Source organism: Drosophila sechellia, chromosome 3L, assembly GCF_004382195.2.
Source record: "Drosophila sechellia strain sech25 chromosome 3L, ASM438219v1, whole genome shotgun sequence".
Classification (NCBI taxonomy): domain Eukaryota; kingdom Metazoa; phylum Arthropoda; class Insecta; order Diptera; family Drosophilidae; genus Drosophila; species Drosophila sechellia.
The window spans coordinates 7483004-7503584 of record NC_045951.1 but is presented as its reverse complement, the minus strand read 5'-3'; the positions used below and the strand labels follow the sequence as shown (position 1 = coordinate 7503584).

Below are 20581 nucleotides of genomic sequence, written 5' to 3'. Positions count from 1 at the left end.
CATCTATTTTTATTAAATCGCCTCGGATGCACACACACACTTTCGTGCCCCTTTTGTTGCATCGCCCGAAAAACGTTACGTATACGCTATGTAGGCCAGCACAATGGAGTAGTAGCCACGGGGGTCATAAGGCATCATCAAAAATATTATTTATCGGCTAGCCGAAAATTTCTTTACAATCTACGAAGTTAGCTTACTCCTCTATTTGAATGAATTCTTTAACGTATTTTTCGATCCATTTTTAATTAAATTTTACGTTGTAGAGTGCTATATGAACATATTTCTAGTTTTACCGAAGGGGGCAACCAATTCATTACTCAGATAATTTGAACGTACAACATATCATGAAAGCATGTTGCAAGCTCAACAAAAAGTGGTTATTAAGAACTTATATATCGCTGAGATTTCTCCAACTTATAACTACAAGTCAAGTAAATAAAATGTAAACTGTTGCAAGTACAGGTGGAAGAGCCTCTCGATGATAAGCGTATGAAACAGCATTTGAGGTAATTTCTTTAAGAACTACTTGAGCGAATATGGCATGATCCTTGAAAATACCCATATATATAGTGTGGCGTTGCCAACTGGGGAGGTCGAATGACTTTAGAGCCTTGATTGCTGCACTGAAGTGCCACTGGCCAGCTGCTTGCCATCCACCCACTCCACCCCACATCACCTCACCTCACCTCACTCCACTGCACTTCACTTCGCACAGCAGCTTATTTTCGGGGTTTAATTTTGATTTAAACGCTGGCAGACAGCTTGAAGCCCGCTGCGTGCTGAACCGGAAGCACTGACATGCCCGTTCACTCGGACATGGCAGTTTTCAGCTTTCGGTTCGACTCTGCATCAAGTTTGCTCCTTTCACAACTGGGCTTTATTGAAATTTAAGTTGCACTTTCTGTTTGACCAGCCAGTGGGTGGTTTTTCGGTTCGCCAGGCGGAACTGGGCTAATTAAAGGACACTTTAAGGCGAATGCTTCGCTAACCAATCGATGCTGCTTGTCGGCCATTTAATTTTCATTCGATTAAGAGAAGCATTTGAGTGGGCAGGCTCTCAAAGATCGAAGGACTACGAAGGACAGTGGAAACAAAATTGCAAAGGAACAACAGGATTAAGTTAATTTTAGTGTATGGATGCGGGATTTGATGGTTTTTCCATTTTTTAAAATGCTCTAAGCTCTCAATGGAAGCTACATTGATATACCGACTTGTAATATAATTAGCAGTTTGAATGCTTTTTCTGCGAGTGTCCTGAAACAGATAGAAAGGAATAGGGACTATCCAGACGGCTGCCGTCTGGCAATGGCTGCTGTTGCTATTGCTGTTTGCTCTCGTTCTCGTAAATGTAAAAGTTGCAACTTGTAGCCTCAAAATAACCACAAAGTAAACACCAGAGTGGCGCAGTCAGGAGTCGGTTGTCCGTGGTCGGTGGTCGGTAGTCCTTCGTCCTACATCCTCCGTCCGGAGTTGCTGAGTGGCTGTTTTGGTGGCGGCGCAAGAGGGGTACGTCTATTTGAATAGCCGGCGAAGACATTGCGTGCTCTCGCACACAGTTGCCGTGCCACGGACACGGACACGGACAAGGACATTGTACGTGCGAACAGGACACGGCGATGTGGATGCGTCGATGTCCTTCGATGCAGCTCAACCGAACTGAACCGATTCGAGCTGGCCAAAATAAATAAGTGTGTAATTTAATATTTAAGGCTTTGTCAGTAATTATTTCATCGCAGCTGGCGCAACTTTGCCTTTGTCGTTGCCAGGGAAAGAAGCAAGGATGAAGAATAGGAAGGTCCTTGGGATGGGCATACTCTTGATCAAATGCACTCGAGCTGCTAGTTGTGCTGCAGCACCACTCATAACTCGCAGCTGAGATCGCAGCTTGTGCCGTGGGGCAACTTGTTAAAGTGACCCACTTGCCTCACATTTGTCTTTATTAAATGCGAAAAATTACGAGTTCACGAGCGTATAAATTATAAACCAATTTAATAACCAGCCAGGCACAAAATGTGCTCAAAATGAACTACCAATTTGTGGAGAACAACGGAACGAAACATAATAATGGCTCCGGGTGAGCGTGAACATGAATTACGGGTACCAATGGAATGGATGGGTGGTTAGTACTTGACATTAGGTGGCTTGGAAAATTCGGAGGGTTTCCTAGTTGCCCAGTTTCCCAGTTTTTCGGTTTCACGCAGGGGAACACCTGTGCGAGCCATAGTATTTTTCCCACTCCTTTGTGCGCTGATATGTATGAATTCCCCCAACTTTTTGCACTGAATATGCGCATAGTTTAAGCTTGTAATTATTCCAACATTTAGTTTAACATTTAGCCACGCCCACATGGCCCCTGACCCCGCTGCCGCCGCCCATTTCACCATGGAAACGGTGTGCATTTCCCTTTAGAAACCCCCGCCCTGGAAAAACTCGAGTTCGCTGCATGCGCGTGTTAAAGTGAATTTGAAATGATTTATTGCACATCTAGCCAAACCACTGATACTACAAATTCTACAATTACAGGGCACACACCCTCCCTCCACTCCCTCACATCCACCCACCCGAACACCTCATTTCTGTGACCCTACATCTCCTGGCTTTTTTCCAGTGTTTTCCAGCTTTTTCTCCTTGGCTCGTTAGCATGTTAATTTTAAAGCGTGTCCTAATTGCATTTTACCTGCAAAAGTGAGTCCACCTTTTTGTCTCACGCTGTGAGCTTTAAGCCTTGTTTTTCAGACACATTACACCTATATAGAGTTACTTAAAACAGATTGATGTTAGTATATTAGGAGTACTTTTGGGGCAGGACATCTATATGACACATAAAACAAAAGTTTATATATTTACTCCAATTCTAAGATACCTATTGTATATTTGTAAGAGGTTTATTAAACTAGCCAACAACTTTTTAATTCATAAATATATGGTACACCCATTCAGCCATGAACATATAATATTTGAAACTTATATTGGGTTAAGAAAATGCACTCAAAAAAGTATAAGACTATTTCCAACTTATGAAGGGGTAGCTTACAAATCACTCGGTTCGCTTTCAACTAAAAGAACACAGTGGAACCCAATGCGAATGCAAAGTTGCATCAAACTCGAATGGGATCCACAACCAAACCTTGTTTGATGTCCTTTCTAAGGCCCCTCCAACTCGCAACTCAAACTTGAAACAGGATCTATTCAAACAAGTCCGGGTTCGGGTCATACACTACCACAAAATGAGCTGCGAACTTTGCGGATTTGAGCTTCAAACTTTGCAGAAACGAGTAAGACTCAAATAAAAAATCAAAAAGCGAAGGTGTTTGAGTGGATTGTCGAGTGAATTGCGGGCGATTCACGATAATTATTAATAATGTTATTTAATTTCATAAATTAATAAGGCCATTAAAGCACGCGCAGAGACCAAAAAGGTAAATGAGCAAATTAAACAAATTGCCAACTGCAATTGAAAATCACATCAATCAGGCAGCTGGTTCTCAATGGTATGGTGGCATATTTATGGACCAGATAGCTGGATGGAGTGGGTGGGCCTCCCGGGGGATAGTGGCATAAAAAGGTCGCCACCAAAGCATAAAAATAAATTGATATCACAGCGAATTTGAATGAGCAATATGGTGTTCCTGCTATTTTTCCTGCCCTGCCACTCCTTCCTTCATATATCAGCGCTTCTTTTTTTGCCATGAATTATTTTGCCCGCTGCATGTGAAATTTTGACCAAACAATTGCAAAGCAGCAGATACACTTCAAGAAGTTTGAGTAACGGGAAATGATAAGATCTCTAAAAAATATGCGGCAATATATGGAGATTGCAATGAATTGCTTATCATAGTATAACTTTAAACACCTTCATTTAACATCCTGTAGGATGATAACATACATTTTGCTTAAAGATTTTTATCTGTGTAATCATAGTCGTGGAATGAATATGATGCATGAAATAACAATAATGAAATGACAACAAAAGGCACGGATAACAAAAGGATCGCCAGCGAGAAAGAGACAGACGCACGGATGATGGATAGAGAGGCAGATATGGAGCCACATGACTGGGGCAATTCAAAATCAAATGTGATTTTTGGTCACTTTGAAAATTGTTGATTAGTGACGCCTGAATGCAGCCCAATGAAACCGGAGGCCGCTGCATTAAAGCAATTTCAAGATCTCCGCCCGCCTGTCACTCAACTGCCGGAATCCAAAGGGGTACTATCCTGGGAGATGGGTTAGAGGTGGGGCTGGAATGGCATGGATTGGGATGGGTTGGGATGAGCTGGTCAACTGGACATGGCACTGAAAGTGCAACTCAGCCGGGCGTGCACTTGGCACACTAGTTCCAACAATTGATGGGGTAAAAAATAAAACACAAAAATGGCAGAGACCTCTGCGTAACCATAACCTCGGTGCGCACGGCTGTGTGTGGGCGATTCCATTTAAACAATTAAAGCAACATAAATTAAAAATGTGGTTACCGCCAACAGCGACAAATTGCATGTACTAGTGGTAACTAGAGCCACATCTGCCACGCCCCCACATCACTGCCATTAATTCGAGCATATTAATTCGTATCCACATGCCACTCTTCCTTGTGTGTTTTTGGTTTTGGCATAATACCGCAAACGGCAAGCTCCCCCACTCACTTTTCTTGTTAATCAATTACAAACTGCAGTACGTACTCAATATTTGCCCAATTATTAGCTCTATTTTTCGAATTGGTTGGAAAATCATTGGGAAATACAAACGAAATTTTTGGCAGAAAAGTCATAAAGTAGGTCAACACTTTGAACAATATTTGCAAACGACTTTCTAGCAGTTTTAAGTGCTATATCCGTCAGTATCAGTGCATTTTTAATCGATATATACATTTGAAAAAGAAAAAAATAAGTGTTTTATAATCCATCAGTTCTTAATTGGTAAGTACAAATTTATATAGTTATAAGGAGATTGGTGTTTATTGTGATAAGATCATAATATTGGCCAGTTCAATGTAATTTAATTATAGCTTAGAATTTAGAAATAATTTAAAATATTTATTTCCGATTTAAATTTCCGTTATCAGTGCAATGTTGCCGTTTCCTGTTTCGGTATTTAAAAGGTGAGTTGGTATGTTTTGAATAGGCGAATCGTCTCGGGATTTTTTTAGCGCCCAAGTGTGTGTCACACTGCAACTCGTGTTATTTAACGTTCGGCAAAAACAGCTGTTTATTTCTATTAAAATAAGTGAATTACAACATGTTAGGCCTGCGAGCGGTGCTGCCAAGAGGGAAACAGTTTGCTGTTGCCCTGGCAAATGCCAGTCGTCAGATTTCTGTACCGCACAACTGCAGATGCATAACAAGTGCCTCATGGACAAGACCACAGCAGTCACAACCACAGAACTTTCAGCAAAACAGGTGGCTTTCGGTGAAGTCGACGAAAACTGAATCCGAGGATGCACTGCAGCGGATCTACTATGGAACTCTGGCGCCACGCATGAAAATGGTCAAGTTCTTTTCGTTGAGCACCAGCTTAGCCGGCTTGGCCGCCCAGCCCATTCTTCTCGAGCAGGGAATGAAAATCGGAGGAACTGGCATGGCGGTATTCCTATGTACCGTCGGAGGATTCTTCACCTTTGTGACCCCTCTGCTGCTGCACTTCATCACCAAGAAATACGTCACGGAGCTGCACTACAATCCACAAACAGAGGAGTACACGGCCACCACAATATCCCTGCTTCTGCAAAAGATTAAGGTGGGTAAAGAGAATTTAAAGGTGTTTTTCTTCGATGTACATACTATTTACCTTCTAGACTACGTTCCGACCAAATGATGTGGTCGTTCCGGAGGTTCCCGGCATGTTCACCTCTTTTCTGGTCAACAAACGACCCCTGTTTGTGGACCCAGCGCTTTTCGACGATCCCGAGCACTATGTTAAGATAATGGGTTACGACAAGCCGATCGATTTCAAACTGGATTTGACTCCGAATCCCGAAAAGTCGAAAAAGAGCAAGGAGCAGCAATAAAAAAAAAACGATCTTTATGATAACGTGTTTTTTTTTAGGATAGGATAGGTTTAATGGGAATAATTCTAAGATTCTAAATATAAAATATAAATTCTTTAAAAATGCAATAATATTTGGAAGTTAAGAGCATGTGAATGTTTATAAATTAAGATTCTATATTTGGTACTATTTTTGGACGGTTGAGTTTTTTTGAAAAGCTAAAACGCGGTCACACATTTATTTACATCGAACATATGATGGGCACGCCGGAATTAAAAATTATATTGGAATTTAGGTAAGTAAAGCCTTGTTCGAATTATTATTTCCAATTAATGAGACCATTTGTAATTTAATTTGGTAGTGCCGGGGCGGAGTTACTATTTGGTAACATAAAACGCCGTGAATTGACCTTGGACGGTAATCAAAAATGTATGTTCTAAAAGTGCTCTTAAAATTGAGTGAAATCGCTTATGAATTATATATATTTTAAAGGGACTATTGCTAATCTGCTTAAGTGGATGCATGCGAATATTTTAACGGAGCGTCCGGAACTCTTTCTTCAAGAAGATACTGTGTAAGTTTGGCTTAAACTATAAGGGATGCATAGTTTATACTTTCTAATTTGTGTTTTCAGGCGACCTGGAATTTTGGTTCTCATAAATGATACAGACTGGGAATTACTGGTAAGTAAAGGTACAGAATTTGGAATTCTATTAACTATAAATAACTCATTTTCTAGGGTGAACTGGACTACGAGCTGCAGCCCAACGACAATGTGTTGTTTATATCGACATTACACGGCGGTTAAAAAACGTTCTGGAATCTAAAATATAAGAGCAAATTTTATTTTTATACAGCAACCCATTAAATTGAAATCAAAAAACAAACAAAAACAGTATTTGACTGAATCAGAATTACGTCCCTTTACCAGAGGCAAAGGCCCACACGATGGTTCGGGTAGTAAAGTTTTCATCATATCATCCAGAGATTGTAAGCTAGCAGGTTTTCGCTATTTATAAAAGCACTGCGATGAACAAGCACTTGGGAATTGTAAGGAAGCTAAGAATAGAAAAACTCAGCTGTGGTTTGGCGGGTAATTTGAAATGAAGTGAAGACAACACTTTCGTTTTACATTGAAGCAACATTTATTGAATTTAAATTTTCGCTTAAAATTATTTATCGAGTTATGAAGTATAGATATATTTTTTTATGTTCGTTTATGATTATTTTAACTATAGGCACTTAGGTTACATATCAACTAACTGTACGTAATGAAGTTCGATTCAGATATGTTGGGCATCGGCCACGCCCCTTTTTCGGGTGCTGCTCATGGCTCCCATCGATTTCTGTGTGTGTGTGGTGTGGATCGTTCGATTGTGTGGACTAAGAAATAGATATGTATGAAACTTGCTTCGACATTGATACGCTGAATTCAATAATTTCGACTGATTTTTCCGAAAAACAAGGCCAAACGAAAAGCAGCGACTATGACAAATCAACGAAAATTAAAAATGTAATAAATAATAAATAACAAAAATAATGAAATAAAATTAGCGATCGAACGTAATATGATGATACTACATGGGATCCGATGAAACCGTTCTGCTAAAGCTATTAATGGGGATTTATCCTATATCTAGATGCGATGCTCCAGGAGCTCCTCTATTTGCCGCTTTCCGGACTTGCAGACTCCGCTGCATGGGCGTAAGATCTATATCGCCGCAGGATCACCGTGGATGCACTCGTCGTTGAAGCTCCGGATGCTCCAGTCGTTGATGTGGACCAACTGCTTCGGCTGCTCTCCGCCGCCGATTGTTCCTGATCCGGGGTAACGCACATGTCCGAGACAATGCCGCTTTCTGAATGGGGGGATATTTACACATATTGGATATTATATTTCGGATACGAACAGGTGGCGCCAAAGCGCCAACAACATATAACATGGATCAATAAACATGCAGCACACGGACAGGCACGGATTACGGGTTAGGTTTTGGTGTTGGTGTTGGTGGGGAATTATATACAGTAATACTGGGGTGTTCTTCGAGATTATGTACAGGGATCAACTATTAGCTACGGGATGCATCTGGGGCCCTAGAAGAAGTAGCACAGTTCAAGCTCTATACCCATGGACAGTTGGCTGACAATGGTCGTCGATCGTTTGTGGTTTCGTTTGCTGCTCCTGAGTGCGTTTCCGTTTCCATTTCCGTTTCCGGAAGTGTTGCCTCCGTCGGCGGGCGTATCCGCCCCCTTGATTCCACCTCCACTCGGGGATTTGGCCAACTTCAGGGCCTGAGTTTCGTTGATCAGCTCCAAAGTGGCACTGCAGTTGGTGGAACTAGCGCTGTGTGCTCCAGGTAGCTTGCCAAAGTGCAGGCTGTGCCTGCCACCGCCATCATTGTGACCCGAAGAGGAGCCACCGCTGATGGAGGAGCCACTGGTGGTGCTGGTGCCGCTGGACAAGGAGCTCTCCGATATCAGTGAATTGGGACGCCGCATGCTACCCTTTCCAGGCTCAGAGTGTCGCAGTTTGGGAGCTATGCAAAGTTCATCGAGGAAGAGATTTTAATGAAATCGTGACCATGGTTATGGTTTAACCTAAGAGGGACTTACTCTTATTTAGCTGTGCCAAGGGAATCGAGCGATCACTGATCTGATTGTTGCTGGGTCGAATATCTAGACATGGCTTGCTGCCAATGCCCATTGAGGACATCTCCGCCAGGCGAACTTCTGCAAAGTGATAGGTATTAGTTGGAAGTAGACTAATCAGATATCTGATAGATATTGTAAGTCACACGCACCTCGGTTTCGTTTCGCCTGCTTCCAGAGCAGTTTGGAGATCTCCTCGGTCCAGGCGTTCTTAATGTCCTCCGACATGCACTGCAGCATCCACGTATCATCGGGCTTTCGTTTCCGGAACCAAATCTCAAACTTGGTAGCCGAATCACCTGTGTGCGCTGTGAGGCCGATATCTGAAGTTTTAATGCTGTTCTTGTAGATGTAGATATCCAGATTCTGTTAAGGAAATATAAAAACATTTTTAAGCAGTTCGAATTTTTTAAAAAATATTTTATGAGGTACCTTAAGCCTTTCATACGTTGCCTTTTAATGCGTGAGAGTTAAACATAAAATGTGTTTTTATTTGTTGCCTGCTTTCTAACTTACTAAGACTACTTATTGGCGTATCATAAATGCTTTGAGCCGGAATCTACTTCTGGTATATATTTTTTGAAATGCTTACCTTATGATCGGGAAAGCGGCGAGCTTTGCTGAAGAGCACCAGTTCTTCGAAGAGAAACACTTGTCGCAGAGTTTTCTTGCCACCGCGTCCTTGCCAAACAAGGAACTCATTTTGGCGCAGGAGTCGTCCCTGCTCCTTGACATTCACATCGCAATCGCGCAAGGAGTCCATGGCCAGCAGATCATTTCCATGGCGCAGCTGAAACTTGACCATTTCTTCTGCTCGCTGCAGCTCTTCTACATCCGCTGCGATTTCCTGTAGAGCTGCTCCTTCGACTCCTTTACAAGCTTTGACCAACTGCTGCAGAAGCAATGCATATTTTCCCATTCTCTGCACGGGTTTCAGGAGGTAAGAGGCCAGATCTAGCTTATCCTGAAGCTGCATTTGCTTGGGCTTGAAGAAGGTGCTACCATATTCGCTTAGCAATGTATCGCTTTTGGGCTTATTCTTGTTGTAAAGCGCATATAGGTAGAATTTGGACTCCATCTCCAGAAAGGCAGCTCCCACTTTTAAGGGATTCCTCTCGTAGCGTTCCAGTTCGCCCAGGAAGTGAGAGTTATGGAACTCGAAGATCTTCTCGATATTACCGAAGATCACATTTCTCTGGCCCCTCAGTGGCTGAGGTATATCCTCGCGAAGCAGTTCATCTATATAGTTCTCGATCACGTAGTACAGGGAGCGGACATAGTCGCGTTCGGTACCAATCATCTCACGCATGATCAATAGAAGCGTTCTAAGTGGGTTTAATATTAATATTATTATTGAATAATTGTGGCTGATAGAACTCACTTTTGTATCTTGGGATCCAGGCAGCTGAGCTCCTCCAGCTTGGGCAGCTCTAGACTGGAGCCATGGCACTGCAGATGGGCATTCGCCTCCATGGGCGAATGCATGATGTCCATGTATCTCTTAGAGGGTCGATCGAAGCACTCGTCCTCGAGGAGCTCATCGTGACTGAAAAGGGATTGGCTATAGGTGAAATTCCACAAAGTATTTTACTGTTTCCCAAGTACTCACCTCTTTTCGTTAAGGCTTTGGCAGGAGCAGATCCTGGCCAGCTTGGGATTACGTTCGCAATTGTCGCAAACGCCCACACCAGAATCGGCGATCTTGGACTGTTGTTCCTCTCCATCACCACCGTCGCAGTCCTGCTCCTCTTCCTCCTCTTCCATTTGATCCATGTCCTCCAGGTTGCGACTTTCCCGCCAGCAACTGCAATTGCTGCTCGATGGACCTCCCTCAAAGGAGCTCCCACTGGCCGAGCTGCAGCGATAGCTAACCCGTTTTCCAGATGCTGGAGCCGGTGTGCTACTGGCCACCGGCAACGTATGGCTCTTCCGCATCACCGGCCAGTGCTTCTCCAGCAGCGAGGTGGCGCCCAGTTGCTCCGCCAAACGCTGCAGTTCCTCCCTGGCAGCGGTTTCCCGCTGATGCTGGGTGAGCAAGTGCAGCAAACGCCCGGCAGCCTCATAACGTTCGTGGGCTAGCTCCAGTTTCTGGGCGAACTGATCCAGGGCGGACTTCAGGTTATTGGCGCTTTCACTTAGGACAGAAACTTTGAGGGCAGCAGCATGCAAGTCGCGTCCTTTGGCCAAGTGTTTCTATGGGGTTAGAAATGGACACAAAGATTAAAGAAGAGTCTTAGATTTCTAATCATGCACTTACCATGGCTATGAAGTAGTACTTTTCAAACTCCTGTTCCTGAGTCCTCAACTGCGACTCGTTGTCCCATTGCAGCTGTGAAAACTTTTGCAAATTCTCCGCTCCATCGCTGCCCAGCCATGAGGTGACCTTAAAAAATAGGACATCAAAGCAAGAAAATCAGTGGGAAACCTTCAACTCGCTGTAAACAAGCCCACGCGCCAGGCCAAGGTTCCCCATTGCCATGTTCCACTTCATCATAATCACAATCATGATCGTCATCAGCGTCTCCATCCCAATTTTCAATTCCCCATTCACAGCGCTGAAAAGTGAAACTCATAGAAATGATCGTCGCTCTAATTAGCCTCCACTTTACAAATTAAAATCCAATCGAACACAAATCAAATAAAACGACTCAACTATGGGTATTTTGGAGGTAGCTAAGCCTCCCAAAGGCATTGCAAACCACAATATATAAGCCAACCAACCAACCACACAGGTAGACATGCCGTCCAAACAAAAACAACAGCCACGGGCAATCAACGATCTCACATTGATAATTTTGTGGCTCTAACCAATTTTTAATCACCTGCTGCGTCCAATTGAATTGATACAATCGACGACGCCGCCGCTTGATGATGATGATGATGTAGCTGCTACGGAACCGAGCTAACTAGCTTCCATACCCATCCCATCCCAGAAAGCGCCCATCCGACGACGTCCGACTTCGATTTCAAAATCCCAAATCCCAGGTCGCGACGCGTGCACCGGCGCATTCACTTTCCGTTTTTGGGTTCTGCCCAAACTCTAGTTCTGCACTAAGAAAAACATCTTCATCTTCATAGTCTTAACAACGCAACTATTTCCAAATATCTTGAATATATTGGTTATACTTGGGAAATAGTTAAACTTGAGAAGATACATGTAGAAGAGTAGTAACTTAATTTTATCTCATTTTCAGAATCGATTTGTTTACACAAACTGCAATATGATCGCCTGTTTTTTTCCAAGTGTCATCTCTCTAGCTTAGAGATCCACTATCTCTATCCTCTTTTGGGCCATGTCCACGTCTGCAACCCACCCAATGAATGAAAATAAAGTCCCAAGGGGCTGTGGAGTGGGAGTCGGACTTATTGGGGGGATCTGGAGCAGGGGCTCGAAACAGCTGCTCCAGTTTCACAGTCGCAGCACAATCGGCTGTCAGAGACGCTGACTCTTCATGCTCATCAGATATGGCAGGCACGGCTTTTAACGTAAATATACATACATATATATAGATCTAAGCATTGTACAGGGTGAGGCAATCGGGTTGATTTCTTAATTGACTTCGTTCTTTAATTAATCTAATTTCGGAACTGAGTGCTTTTTGGCCATTCGATTGAGCATGGCAGATTGATAATTGCACTCATGAGTTTTTCAAGTTACTCAAAAGGTGCTTAGAAGAATTGACTGGAAATACCAGACACTTACGGAGAAAAGTATTCAAACTTATTCATTGCATTCATTCACATAATTCAAATTTTTCACATTTGGACCGAAACAATCGAAAACGCTTAGTTGAATCACAGATTTTAATTTTTTAAGCTTGAGCAAGGAAACAAAAGATTTAGGAAAATGACCCATTTAAAAATTTAATTGCCACACTAGTGTGTTTATGACCAGTGAACACAGAGACGAAAAATAATTAAGCCGGACATTGAAATCGAACCTTGAATTATTCCATTTAGTGGCTCAACTATTTCCAATCAAATAGAACAGAACACACAAATCGATGATGTCATTAAGTACAAGTATGTCAAAACCACTGGATTGGGTCACAAAAACTTTGAATGGTTTTTTGAGTGCACTTTATCTGTGTAATGGATCACACTTAGTCTGAAGAACTGCAGACACCCTGTATTTCGAAGATGGAGAGCCGGCTTGCTGAAAATTGTTTACATTGAAACCGATCGATAGACAGGGGGGAAGGCAGTTTGGCCTTTTTGGCTCCATAAAGCCAATCGGCAGATTGTTTCTCAACGATTGCCCCGCCGCACAGGCTGGCCATAAATTAATTAATTGATTTAGTAAAACTCGGCCCCAAGTTGATTTTCACTGCTAAAACCGATGCCGATAAGAGGACGTGTGGGCTGATCGATCAAGTGAACTGTGAACTATTAATAGCGCCGATACGATTGCTATATTACTGTGTCCGATCGAAGTCAGTTGCTCAGCTGACTCACATAGTTGGCTATTTCGGCTGCCAATTTACCGGCAACTGGCTCTTCTGTTTTTGGCCCGGGTGTCATGACGCGATCGCTTTTAGTTTAGCAGCAGTTGTAATGGTAACGAAGTTCGCCAAACGCGTCAAAAACAGCAGCAACATGCCACAGGCAGCTCAGAATCGCGACTGGATGTGGAAAAGCTGAGGCAGTTGCTCCGCGTCATCCGTGCCCACGATCTTCTACGTACATGTACGTATATGTGTACACAAGTACTCAGCACATAATGAGGCATTTTCAATTTCATTTCGGTTTTCCGTCCTCTTTGCTGGCAGGCGGCACTCAATGAAATTCAATAAAATCAAAACAATTAGCAAACGTAAACAGAAAAGAGCCAAAGAACATAATAATACAAAAAAAAATGGCAAAATGGGTTAGACTGGGAGCTCCGGCACCCGGCACCCACGACAAACGGATGACGATGTCGCCAGCAATGGCGGAGTGGAGTCTTGCATTCGCTTGCACTGAAAGAATAAGGATCAGAGTGTTCTGAAATAAATTTGAAGATCTACTTCTATTCTAAGCCAATTTTACTTTTAAGTTTTACTCGAGATCGTACAAGATACAATACTTCATAAACGAATATCTATGCACACATCCTGATCCATATTATGGATATACAGCAATATGATCTGTTCAATTTCAAGAACAGATCTCATAACTCAATAATTTCGAGTGTCTCATTTAAGTATAAAAACTTTAAGGAGTTTTTCTTGAAGTGCACCTAAGTAAATAGGCAAATGTCACCCGTCCGCCAGCGACTTTGTCTTCGGTGGCTGAAGTTGCTTCTGGGGCGATAAGAGCGCGTCCATCTATGGCGGATGTGGAGCTCTTTGGTGATAAGCCACTGCTGCATGCGAGTTGACTGCACTCTGTTCTGGACGGGATGATCTTAGGAGCTGTTCCCGCTGCCGCCACACATAAAACGCAAATTTAACGTGACAGTTCAACAAGTCGATCGCATGCGCCATAAAACACATGCAACACCTACAACTACAACAACAACGGCATCTAGTTGTGCGCATGCGTGGCTCCCAGTGGTGGCCACTGCCTCCTCCCACCTCCTGCAACCATGATTCCTGCTCCTTGCTGCTGCTGCTGTCGTGTAATTTACACAAATGTCGCGCACTTATCTCGTGGCCATAAACATTTTTTAAGCCACAATATCGAATTTATTTTGACACTTAACAAAGTTGTCGCCAATGCAGCAGTTGTTCTTGTAGTTGTTGTTGTTGTTGTTGTTGTAGCAGCCTATCATAGACAACCGAAAAAAAAACAGCAACAACTATTGGCAATAGGCTTACCCTTCGAAAGAGTAAATCGATTTTGTCTGGTGATTTGGGGTACTTCATGGATCATAAGCTTTTATCGTAGCCAACACATGTGGTCAATTTAGTTTGAAGTTTATATTCGGAACTTATGGTTTCCTGTTTCTAAAAGTTTCTATACAGATAATTCAAGTATTCTGTTTGGTTTCTAACACATTAAATGCGACCCTGACTCATCAGAAAACTTATTTTTTGTAAAGTCTGAAGATTTAATATATACAAACAGAATCATATAAACATTTAATGCTTATTTATTGGCTATTGTTTGCATTTTGTAGAACATTTGGGATTCGGTTTGATTTGAATTACAAGTATTCCTGTGGAGTGAGGGTTTTTCGACTGGGATTCAGCGGATTCTGCTTCTATTTCTGGTATTGGGTAATTTATTTGAAGTACCTCTTAAATGATATGCTTTTGCCATTTGGCTGTCTCATTTCTTGTTGGCTAATTTGTTCTCTATGTTCGCCGGTTGTTGATGGTGATGTTAGTGATGTGTCGCCTGGGTTTCTCAAGCATATCGCAGCCGGCTTATCTCAGGCCTTTAGGTATTTCTGCTCTTGTCGGGCTGTTTCGCATTTGAATTTATGGCAGCATGCTAGAAATTATAGCACCGATAACTGGCTGGGAGATCAGAGGAATGGCAATCGGAATGCGAGTGCGCCAAGTGAGACATTAAACATGAAAGCCGGCCGTTAATGGAGAGGGAAAAACCAATTGGAACTTCAACTCTTCTTAGCACCTAGCTGTGCACCGAGAGAAATATTGAATCGAACCTATAGATACTTTAAATTAAAAACTACTAAGTAGATTTATGTTTTGAAAGATAGCTCCCTTCAGGTAGCTGCTGTTTTAGAATATTCAGATATCACAAGTCAATGGTTCGACTTCATTTAGTCTTAGCTTAGCTTTCTGTGCATCATTTACCAACTGTCAAATGTTATTTATTCGGTTTCTTATTGCCCTGCTAACCAGGTTGGTAATCCCTTCGGGCCCACATACCCACATTCGGCATCCCACTGGGCCAGTAAGGGGTTTATGGTCGTAAAGTATGGTAAACTCTTGGCACGCTTGGCTGCAAACATTCCCGAAAGTAATAAAGCAATTTCGTTTGGCTATTTTTACGGCAAAAGGCGATTACAATTTTACTTATTTTTCACTTTCCAAACCAGCCAACTCGGCCAACTTAGCCAACCCAGCGGCAATCTGACGTCGAAATCCCATGGCCCAGGTCTCCAGATAGTGCGACACGCACAAAGTCATAAATACTGGCCACAAAAGGCCAAGACGTTAATGTGGTGACAATATTGCATGCAACCGAATGGTGCACCTTGGTGTTGCTGCTGCTGGAAAAGCAGCTTTGCCGCCTGCTTTGGCACAGCAAGTGCAGTGCGTCGTACATGTGTACGTGTGTACATATGTATGTTCATATCTTGGAAAATGAGGGGCGGGTCTGGGGCTAGGGGCGTGGCAGCTTATCGGCGATCAGGCGACGGCGACACTGTTCAACTTCAAGTCCAACTCCCAACTCCATTTCAATTGCATTGGGGAGCGGACGTGACGACGCTCAAAAAATGATGACAGCTGCTGATGAAGTTGACGATTTCTAAAAATGCGTGTAAAATTAGTGTTAAAAAACATGTCAAACCCAATGTGACAGTTACGTTTTGACATGACAACAATTACACTTTGTCTGCCCGCCAAGAGCAGTATATGCATACATATACTTATGTCTGGCAGGTTTCGAGACCCAGAGTCCAAGAGCAGGACCCCGAACCCGTGTTAATTCAATAACCTGGACATTCTGGCCAAAGCGACGATGCCCATCGGCGATGGCTGGCTTGCTAAGCGTATGATTAACGTCCGTTTTGATGACACAGCCAACATGGAATCATGCAGCCATGAAGGAGGTACGGCTATATACATATATGTGCAGGAGCAGGAGGATCTCATCTGCATTGTTTGTTTGCGTGGAACATTTGCATGCAACAATCTCAACCGGTTGGAATTGGCGGCACTTGCGGCAAGCATGTGTTCATTTCGTACGAGCCACTCTTGGTATCTTGGTAGCTTTCGAGGTAGAGATGACAGCGGACACGGGTGCAACACAACATCACGCACGAGGAGGTTGCAACATCAAAGATATACCCATTATTATTATTATTAAATATATCTACATTTAAAATTCTAATGCCTAGATTTAATGTATCGTGTATAAAGTTGTCTCGGCAAGCCTTAATTCGAATGACTGTTTGATCTCAACTTTAAATCCTTTTAAGCTTCTTGTTTGTCTAGTTTTTTTTTAAATTTTTTTTGCCTTTGGTCCACTTAAGATTTGTCAATCTGGCAAAGTGCCTATAAGCTTATTTTTCAATTCTCGGTTTCTGGTTAGCATTTATCCAAATGTCAACGGCTAATCGACAGTTGGCTAAGCAATTGAACGACAGATAAGTGCGTCGAGTGGAAAATGTATAAAACCCGAAATCAAAAACTAATTTTCCGACGACTAATTGCAATTAAGGGTAATCTTATTTTCCTGTATGCCAACTAGTTTTCCACACACTTCAGTGAAAATTAATGATATATTTATGTAATGGGGTCTTGAAAGCAACAGACTACATACGGATATTTATGTGGAAACGTGGAGACATTCGGTATAACTTGGGTTAATTATGAAAAGAACTATGTTCCATCTCTATTGGATGGAAAAACTTATTATGCCCCCGAGGGCTAATACATGCGGTTATTATTAATGCCACTGTGGATGGGGTCCCGTGGTTCGAGGTTGCTTGGCTATCAAGGGGGTTCGCCTCGGCATGTCGACAGTAAATAAGCCTTCATTTTTCATGGCTCTCGCCTGACCGAATTCTATGCAGCCAGTTCTTGGCCGAAAGCAGCTGGCAGTGCGGTTATGCAAGCTGGAAGAAACAGCGCAAAAAACCGGGAGAAAGGAGCTGGCGGTCTACTGCCCACCGCATTCCTGGCCCAAAAGACAGCCGGTCAAGTGTCAGGGGCCATAAATAAGCCGGCTTCCGTGACACAAATGTTCGGATCTTCGGATGTTGTGTGCCTCCGCAGAAGCTACAGCCAAATTCGAATCCAAATTGCTTCTTATGGCCATCGCAATTCAAGGCGCGAAACAATTAAACATAGTTTTCATTGCACAAAGAAGCCGACATTGCGCAAATTAATTTGTGCAAAAAATAAAACACGAAATCAAATAAAGAAAAAGAGCAATCGTCTCAAAGAAAGCGCGCTAAGCAAATCCAATTTCACCGTCAGCAATGTTTATTTATCTGTCGCCACAGCTGCATTTACCCCTTTCTCCGGCCAGCGAAGCAAACACCCAACACGGCCATATTTGTGGAGCAATCCACCTTCATCTACGGAGGGGACCCCGAGCTCTAAGCTCCCAGCTTCCAGCTCGCAGCTAATGCAGCCGATCAGCAATTTAGATACAATATCGCATATCGCATCATAATGTCGTCGTCGTCATCCTCTAGGCCAGCAAAATGGAGACACCGTAGCAGCAGCAACTGTTGCAACTGCAGCAACAGCAACTGTTGCAACTGCAGCAGCAGCAGACACATCAAGCACGGCGGCATCTTTTTTCGCACCTTGTTTGAATGCTCGCGCCTAATGGACGACAGCAACATTAGTTTGCCGGCCGGCTGGAGACGCTTTTTGTGGTCCAGTTTTGTGTGTTCGATCGTCTTGTTTTGGCATCGCAGATTATATATATTTAATTAAAAAAAAGAAACAAGATGAATGCGAGATCAATTGACACGGCCAGCGGTGAATACACTATCCATAGATCTCACAAATATTTTCTACTGATAGAGTGAATCTAACTAGAAGTATGCAAATAGTTGCAAAGGGCTGGGAGTGTTGATATCTCAAGTTTCCCACGCTTGAAAGTTGCTTTAAACCAATCTAATTAAGATTGGTGAAACATTAAAAAGACCTAAACCAAAGCAATATAATTCCAATAAACGCTAGTTCTACGCACTTTAATTTTGTTTGGCATCCATTAACAATCTAATGTTAGAGTATTTAAAAACTACAAGAGGCAAAACAAAAGCTAACAACGATCTGCTCAAAATTGGTAGCTGTCAACGCCTTTTTAATTGAAAGCGTGTTGGTGTTAAATACTCGTAAGTATCTCTTAGTATGATTTTTGCGCCGATCGCGATATGACAAGCGGGACAAGCCTCTGGTGAACGGACATGCGGACGGACAGACTGACTCTTGAGCGGACATACAGACAGCTGAATGGACGTGGTTGCTGCTTATCGGTGAACTACTTTTGGAATGAAAATGAATGAATTCAAATCGAATGAAATGAAATGAAATGAGCGAAGTCAACGAATCGAATCTAATGCGAGTGCGAATCAATGGGCGCCCCGAACCGCCGACAAATCGATTGAAAAATCGCACAAAAAAAACAAACAGCTAGTAAAAGACTGGGAGTGCAAAACAAAGATTGCGCTTAATTTCTTTAACCTTGCTTTCACTTTTCTCATTAACTTTTCGTTGGCAATTAAAATTCAATTTTTGCTCAAAAATCAACTCAGATAAATGGCCGCACATTTCTCAAACCGAAGCGGAGTGCGCGGGAGCGTGTGAAAAAGGCCAAGAAAACCAGGCAAGACGCCACATACGAGTGTGTACGTTAACAAGGCTCGGTAAATTTTTAAATGCCAATTTCCGCAAATTATTAAATGAAATTGAGGATTCCGCACAGCTATCTATACATCTTTGGTTATGGGGAATTCAATCGGCTGTGATCCCATATACGGTGTGTGGTGCAGAGCAAAAAAATAATAAAAAAATAAATTATTGGAAGATTATCTATGGATTTTTAATAAGATTATAAAAACTGGGATTTAATATATATGTAATGGAAATATATGTTAGGGTATTAATGGGATTGCAAATCTGTTCTTTTAGTCGAACAACATTTTGTACAATATGTGACGATAACTATTATTTCAAAAAGTACGATCAATATAATATAAAGTTATATATTTTTCACTGTGCATTAGCTGCGTGTTTTTGCAATTTGACATACTTTTGTTAACCAGCAACTGCAACTGCAGCAGTGGCAAAGGCAATGGCAGCATCTTGGGGCAGCATCAACAATCATAGTAATAATGGCAAAACTTAATAGTGGCGCGAAAGTATGACGAATATGTAAACTGCAGTTAATCCCGCAACAAATGAATGCGATAAATCAACGGAATTGCATTAGCCGGGCCAAAAGGACTCGTCCGAAAACGGGCGTACCTCGAACTCTCACAGTTGCTGATTAAGCGAGATTCGCAGCATAAGATACTGCGACGAGTTTTGTGGGTGCGTGCGACTGCAATTATGCGCATGGCGCGCACGGTAGCCGAGGGCATGCGATGTGCACTGTGTGCAGCAGATCCCTTTCCCCCAATTGCCCAAAAACTCATTAGCCAGTCAATTAAAAGGCCAGGAAGTGGCAGATGCACCGTGTGGCGTCTTCTGTCTGCTATCCAGACACCTGGATGCCTCCGCTTATCTAACGACTCCATTTGGCCGCTGACTGGCAGCATCATCTCTCAATCCCAATCTGCCGAGCGATCCTGAAACTAATGCGAAAGCGACTGGAGCAGTGGACACTAAGCGGATGTGCGTAATAAATTAATAAAGCCCGCATTAAACGCAATGCATATTCAATTAACAATGTCAGTGCGCCGCCAGTGTATCTTGCAGATACATTCGGCATTTGCCATTCGCCATCCAGCGATTGGAGTCACATTCGCCGCATTTGGCTGCGCCTGCCGCATTTCCTGTCAGCAAATGGCAAATCCCAGGCCATAGCTCATTAAAGCTTCGCGCTACAAAGTTGCCGGGAGAAACCCATTTTATGGATATTGTAAATCGTTCGGCGAACCTAGGGTTTTGAAGCTACCAACAGAAATACAGCCATTAGCCCAGAACATTTTTACCTGGACAACTATCAGCGATATTTGCTGTTGTTTTAGAATTTTTAATACGATTCTAATAGTTGATTTACTTTAAGATTAATATTTGAAGATATTATTGAGTATAACCCATATTTACTATGCATCACGTAAGAGTTAACAGTCCCACTTACCCACTT

General features: G+C 42.6%; 3 protein-coding genes across 7 annotated transcripts in view; 2 read left to right on the top strand and 1 right to left on the bottom strand.

Annotated features, from left to right (window-relative positions):
- Positions 1-5155: 5155 nt before the first annotated feature.
- Positions 5156-6021, top strand: LOC6611179 (transmembrane protein 70 homolog, mitochondrial). The gene is made up of 2 exons (XM_002035699.2): positions 5156-5733; positions 5792-6021. Exons 1-2 carry the CDS (start codon positions 5236-5238, stop codon positions 6002-6004), a joined length of 711 nt encoding a protein of 236 aa, XP_002035735.1. The 5' UTR covers positions 5156-5235; the 3' UTR covers positions 6005-6021.
- A 150-nt stretch (positions 6022-6171) lies between these two features.
- Positions 6172-6873, top strand: LOC6611178 (ubiquitin-related modifier 1 homolog). The gene is made up of 5 exons (XM_002035698.2): positions 6172-6278; positions 6345-6412; positions 6476-6557; positions 6618-6666; positions 6723-6873. Exons 1-5 carry the CDS (start codon positions 6238-6240, stop codon positions 6789-6791), a joined length of 309 nt encoding a protein of 102 aa, XP_002035734.2. The 5' UTR covers positions 6172-6237; the 3' UTR covers positions 6792-6873.
- A 268-nt stretch (positions 6874-7141) lies between these two features.
- Positions 7142-20581, bottom strand: part of LOC6611176 (guanine nucleotide exchange factor DBS) — a 45924-nt gene continuing 32484 nt past the window's right edge. For 2 of the 5 annotated variants that reach the window (XM_032717441.1, XM_032717443.1), the window contains exons 10-18: positions 10890-11015; positions 10242-10825; positions 10014-10178; positions 9225-9957; positions 9065-9085; positions 8785-8998; positions 8597-8713; positions 8110-8520; positions 7142-7842 (exon numbers count right to left, since the gene is read on the bottom strand). In XM_032717441.1, coding sequence (XP_032573332.1) covers positions 7646-7842; positions 8110-8520; positions 8597-8713; positions 8785-8998; positions 9065-9085; positions 9225-9957; positions 10014-10178; positions 10242-10825; positions 10890-11015 — 2568 coding nt within the window. In that variant the 3' untranslated portion in view covers positions 7142-7645. Of the gene's footprint in view, positions 7843-8109; positions 8521-8596; positions 8714-8784; positions 8999-9064; positions 9086-9224; positions 9958-10013; positions 10179-10241; positions 10826-10889; positions 11016-13087; positions 13169-20581 lie in introns of those variants that run through there. The other 3 variants (XM_032717442.1, XM_032717440.1, XM_032717444.1) reach the window with 2 other exon arrangements.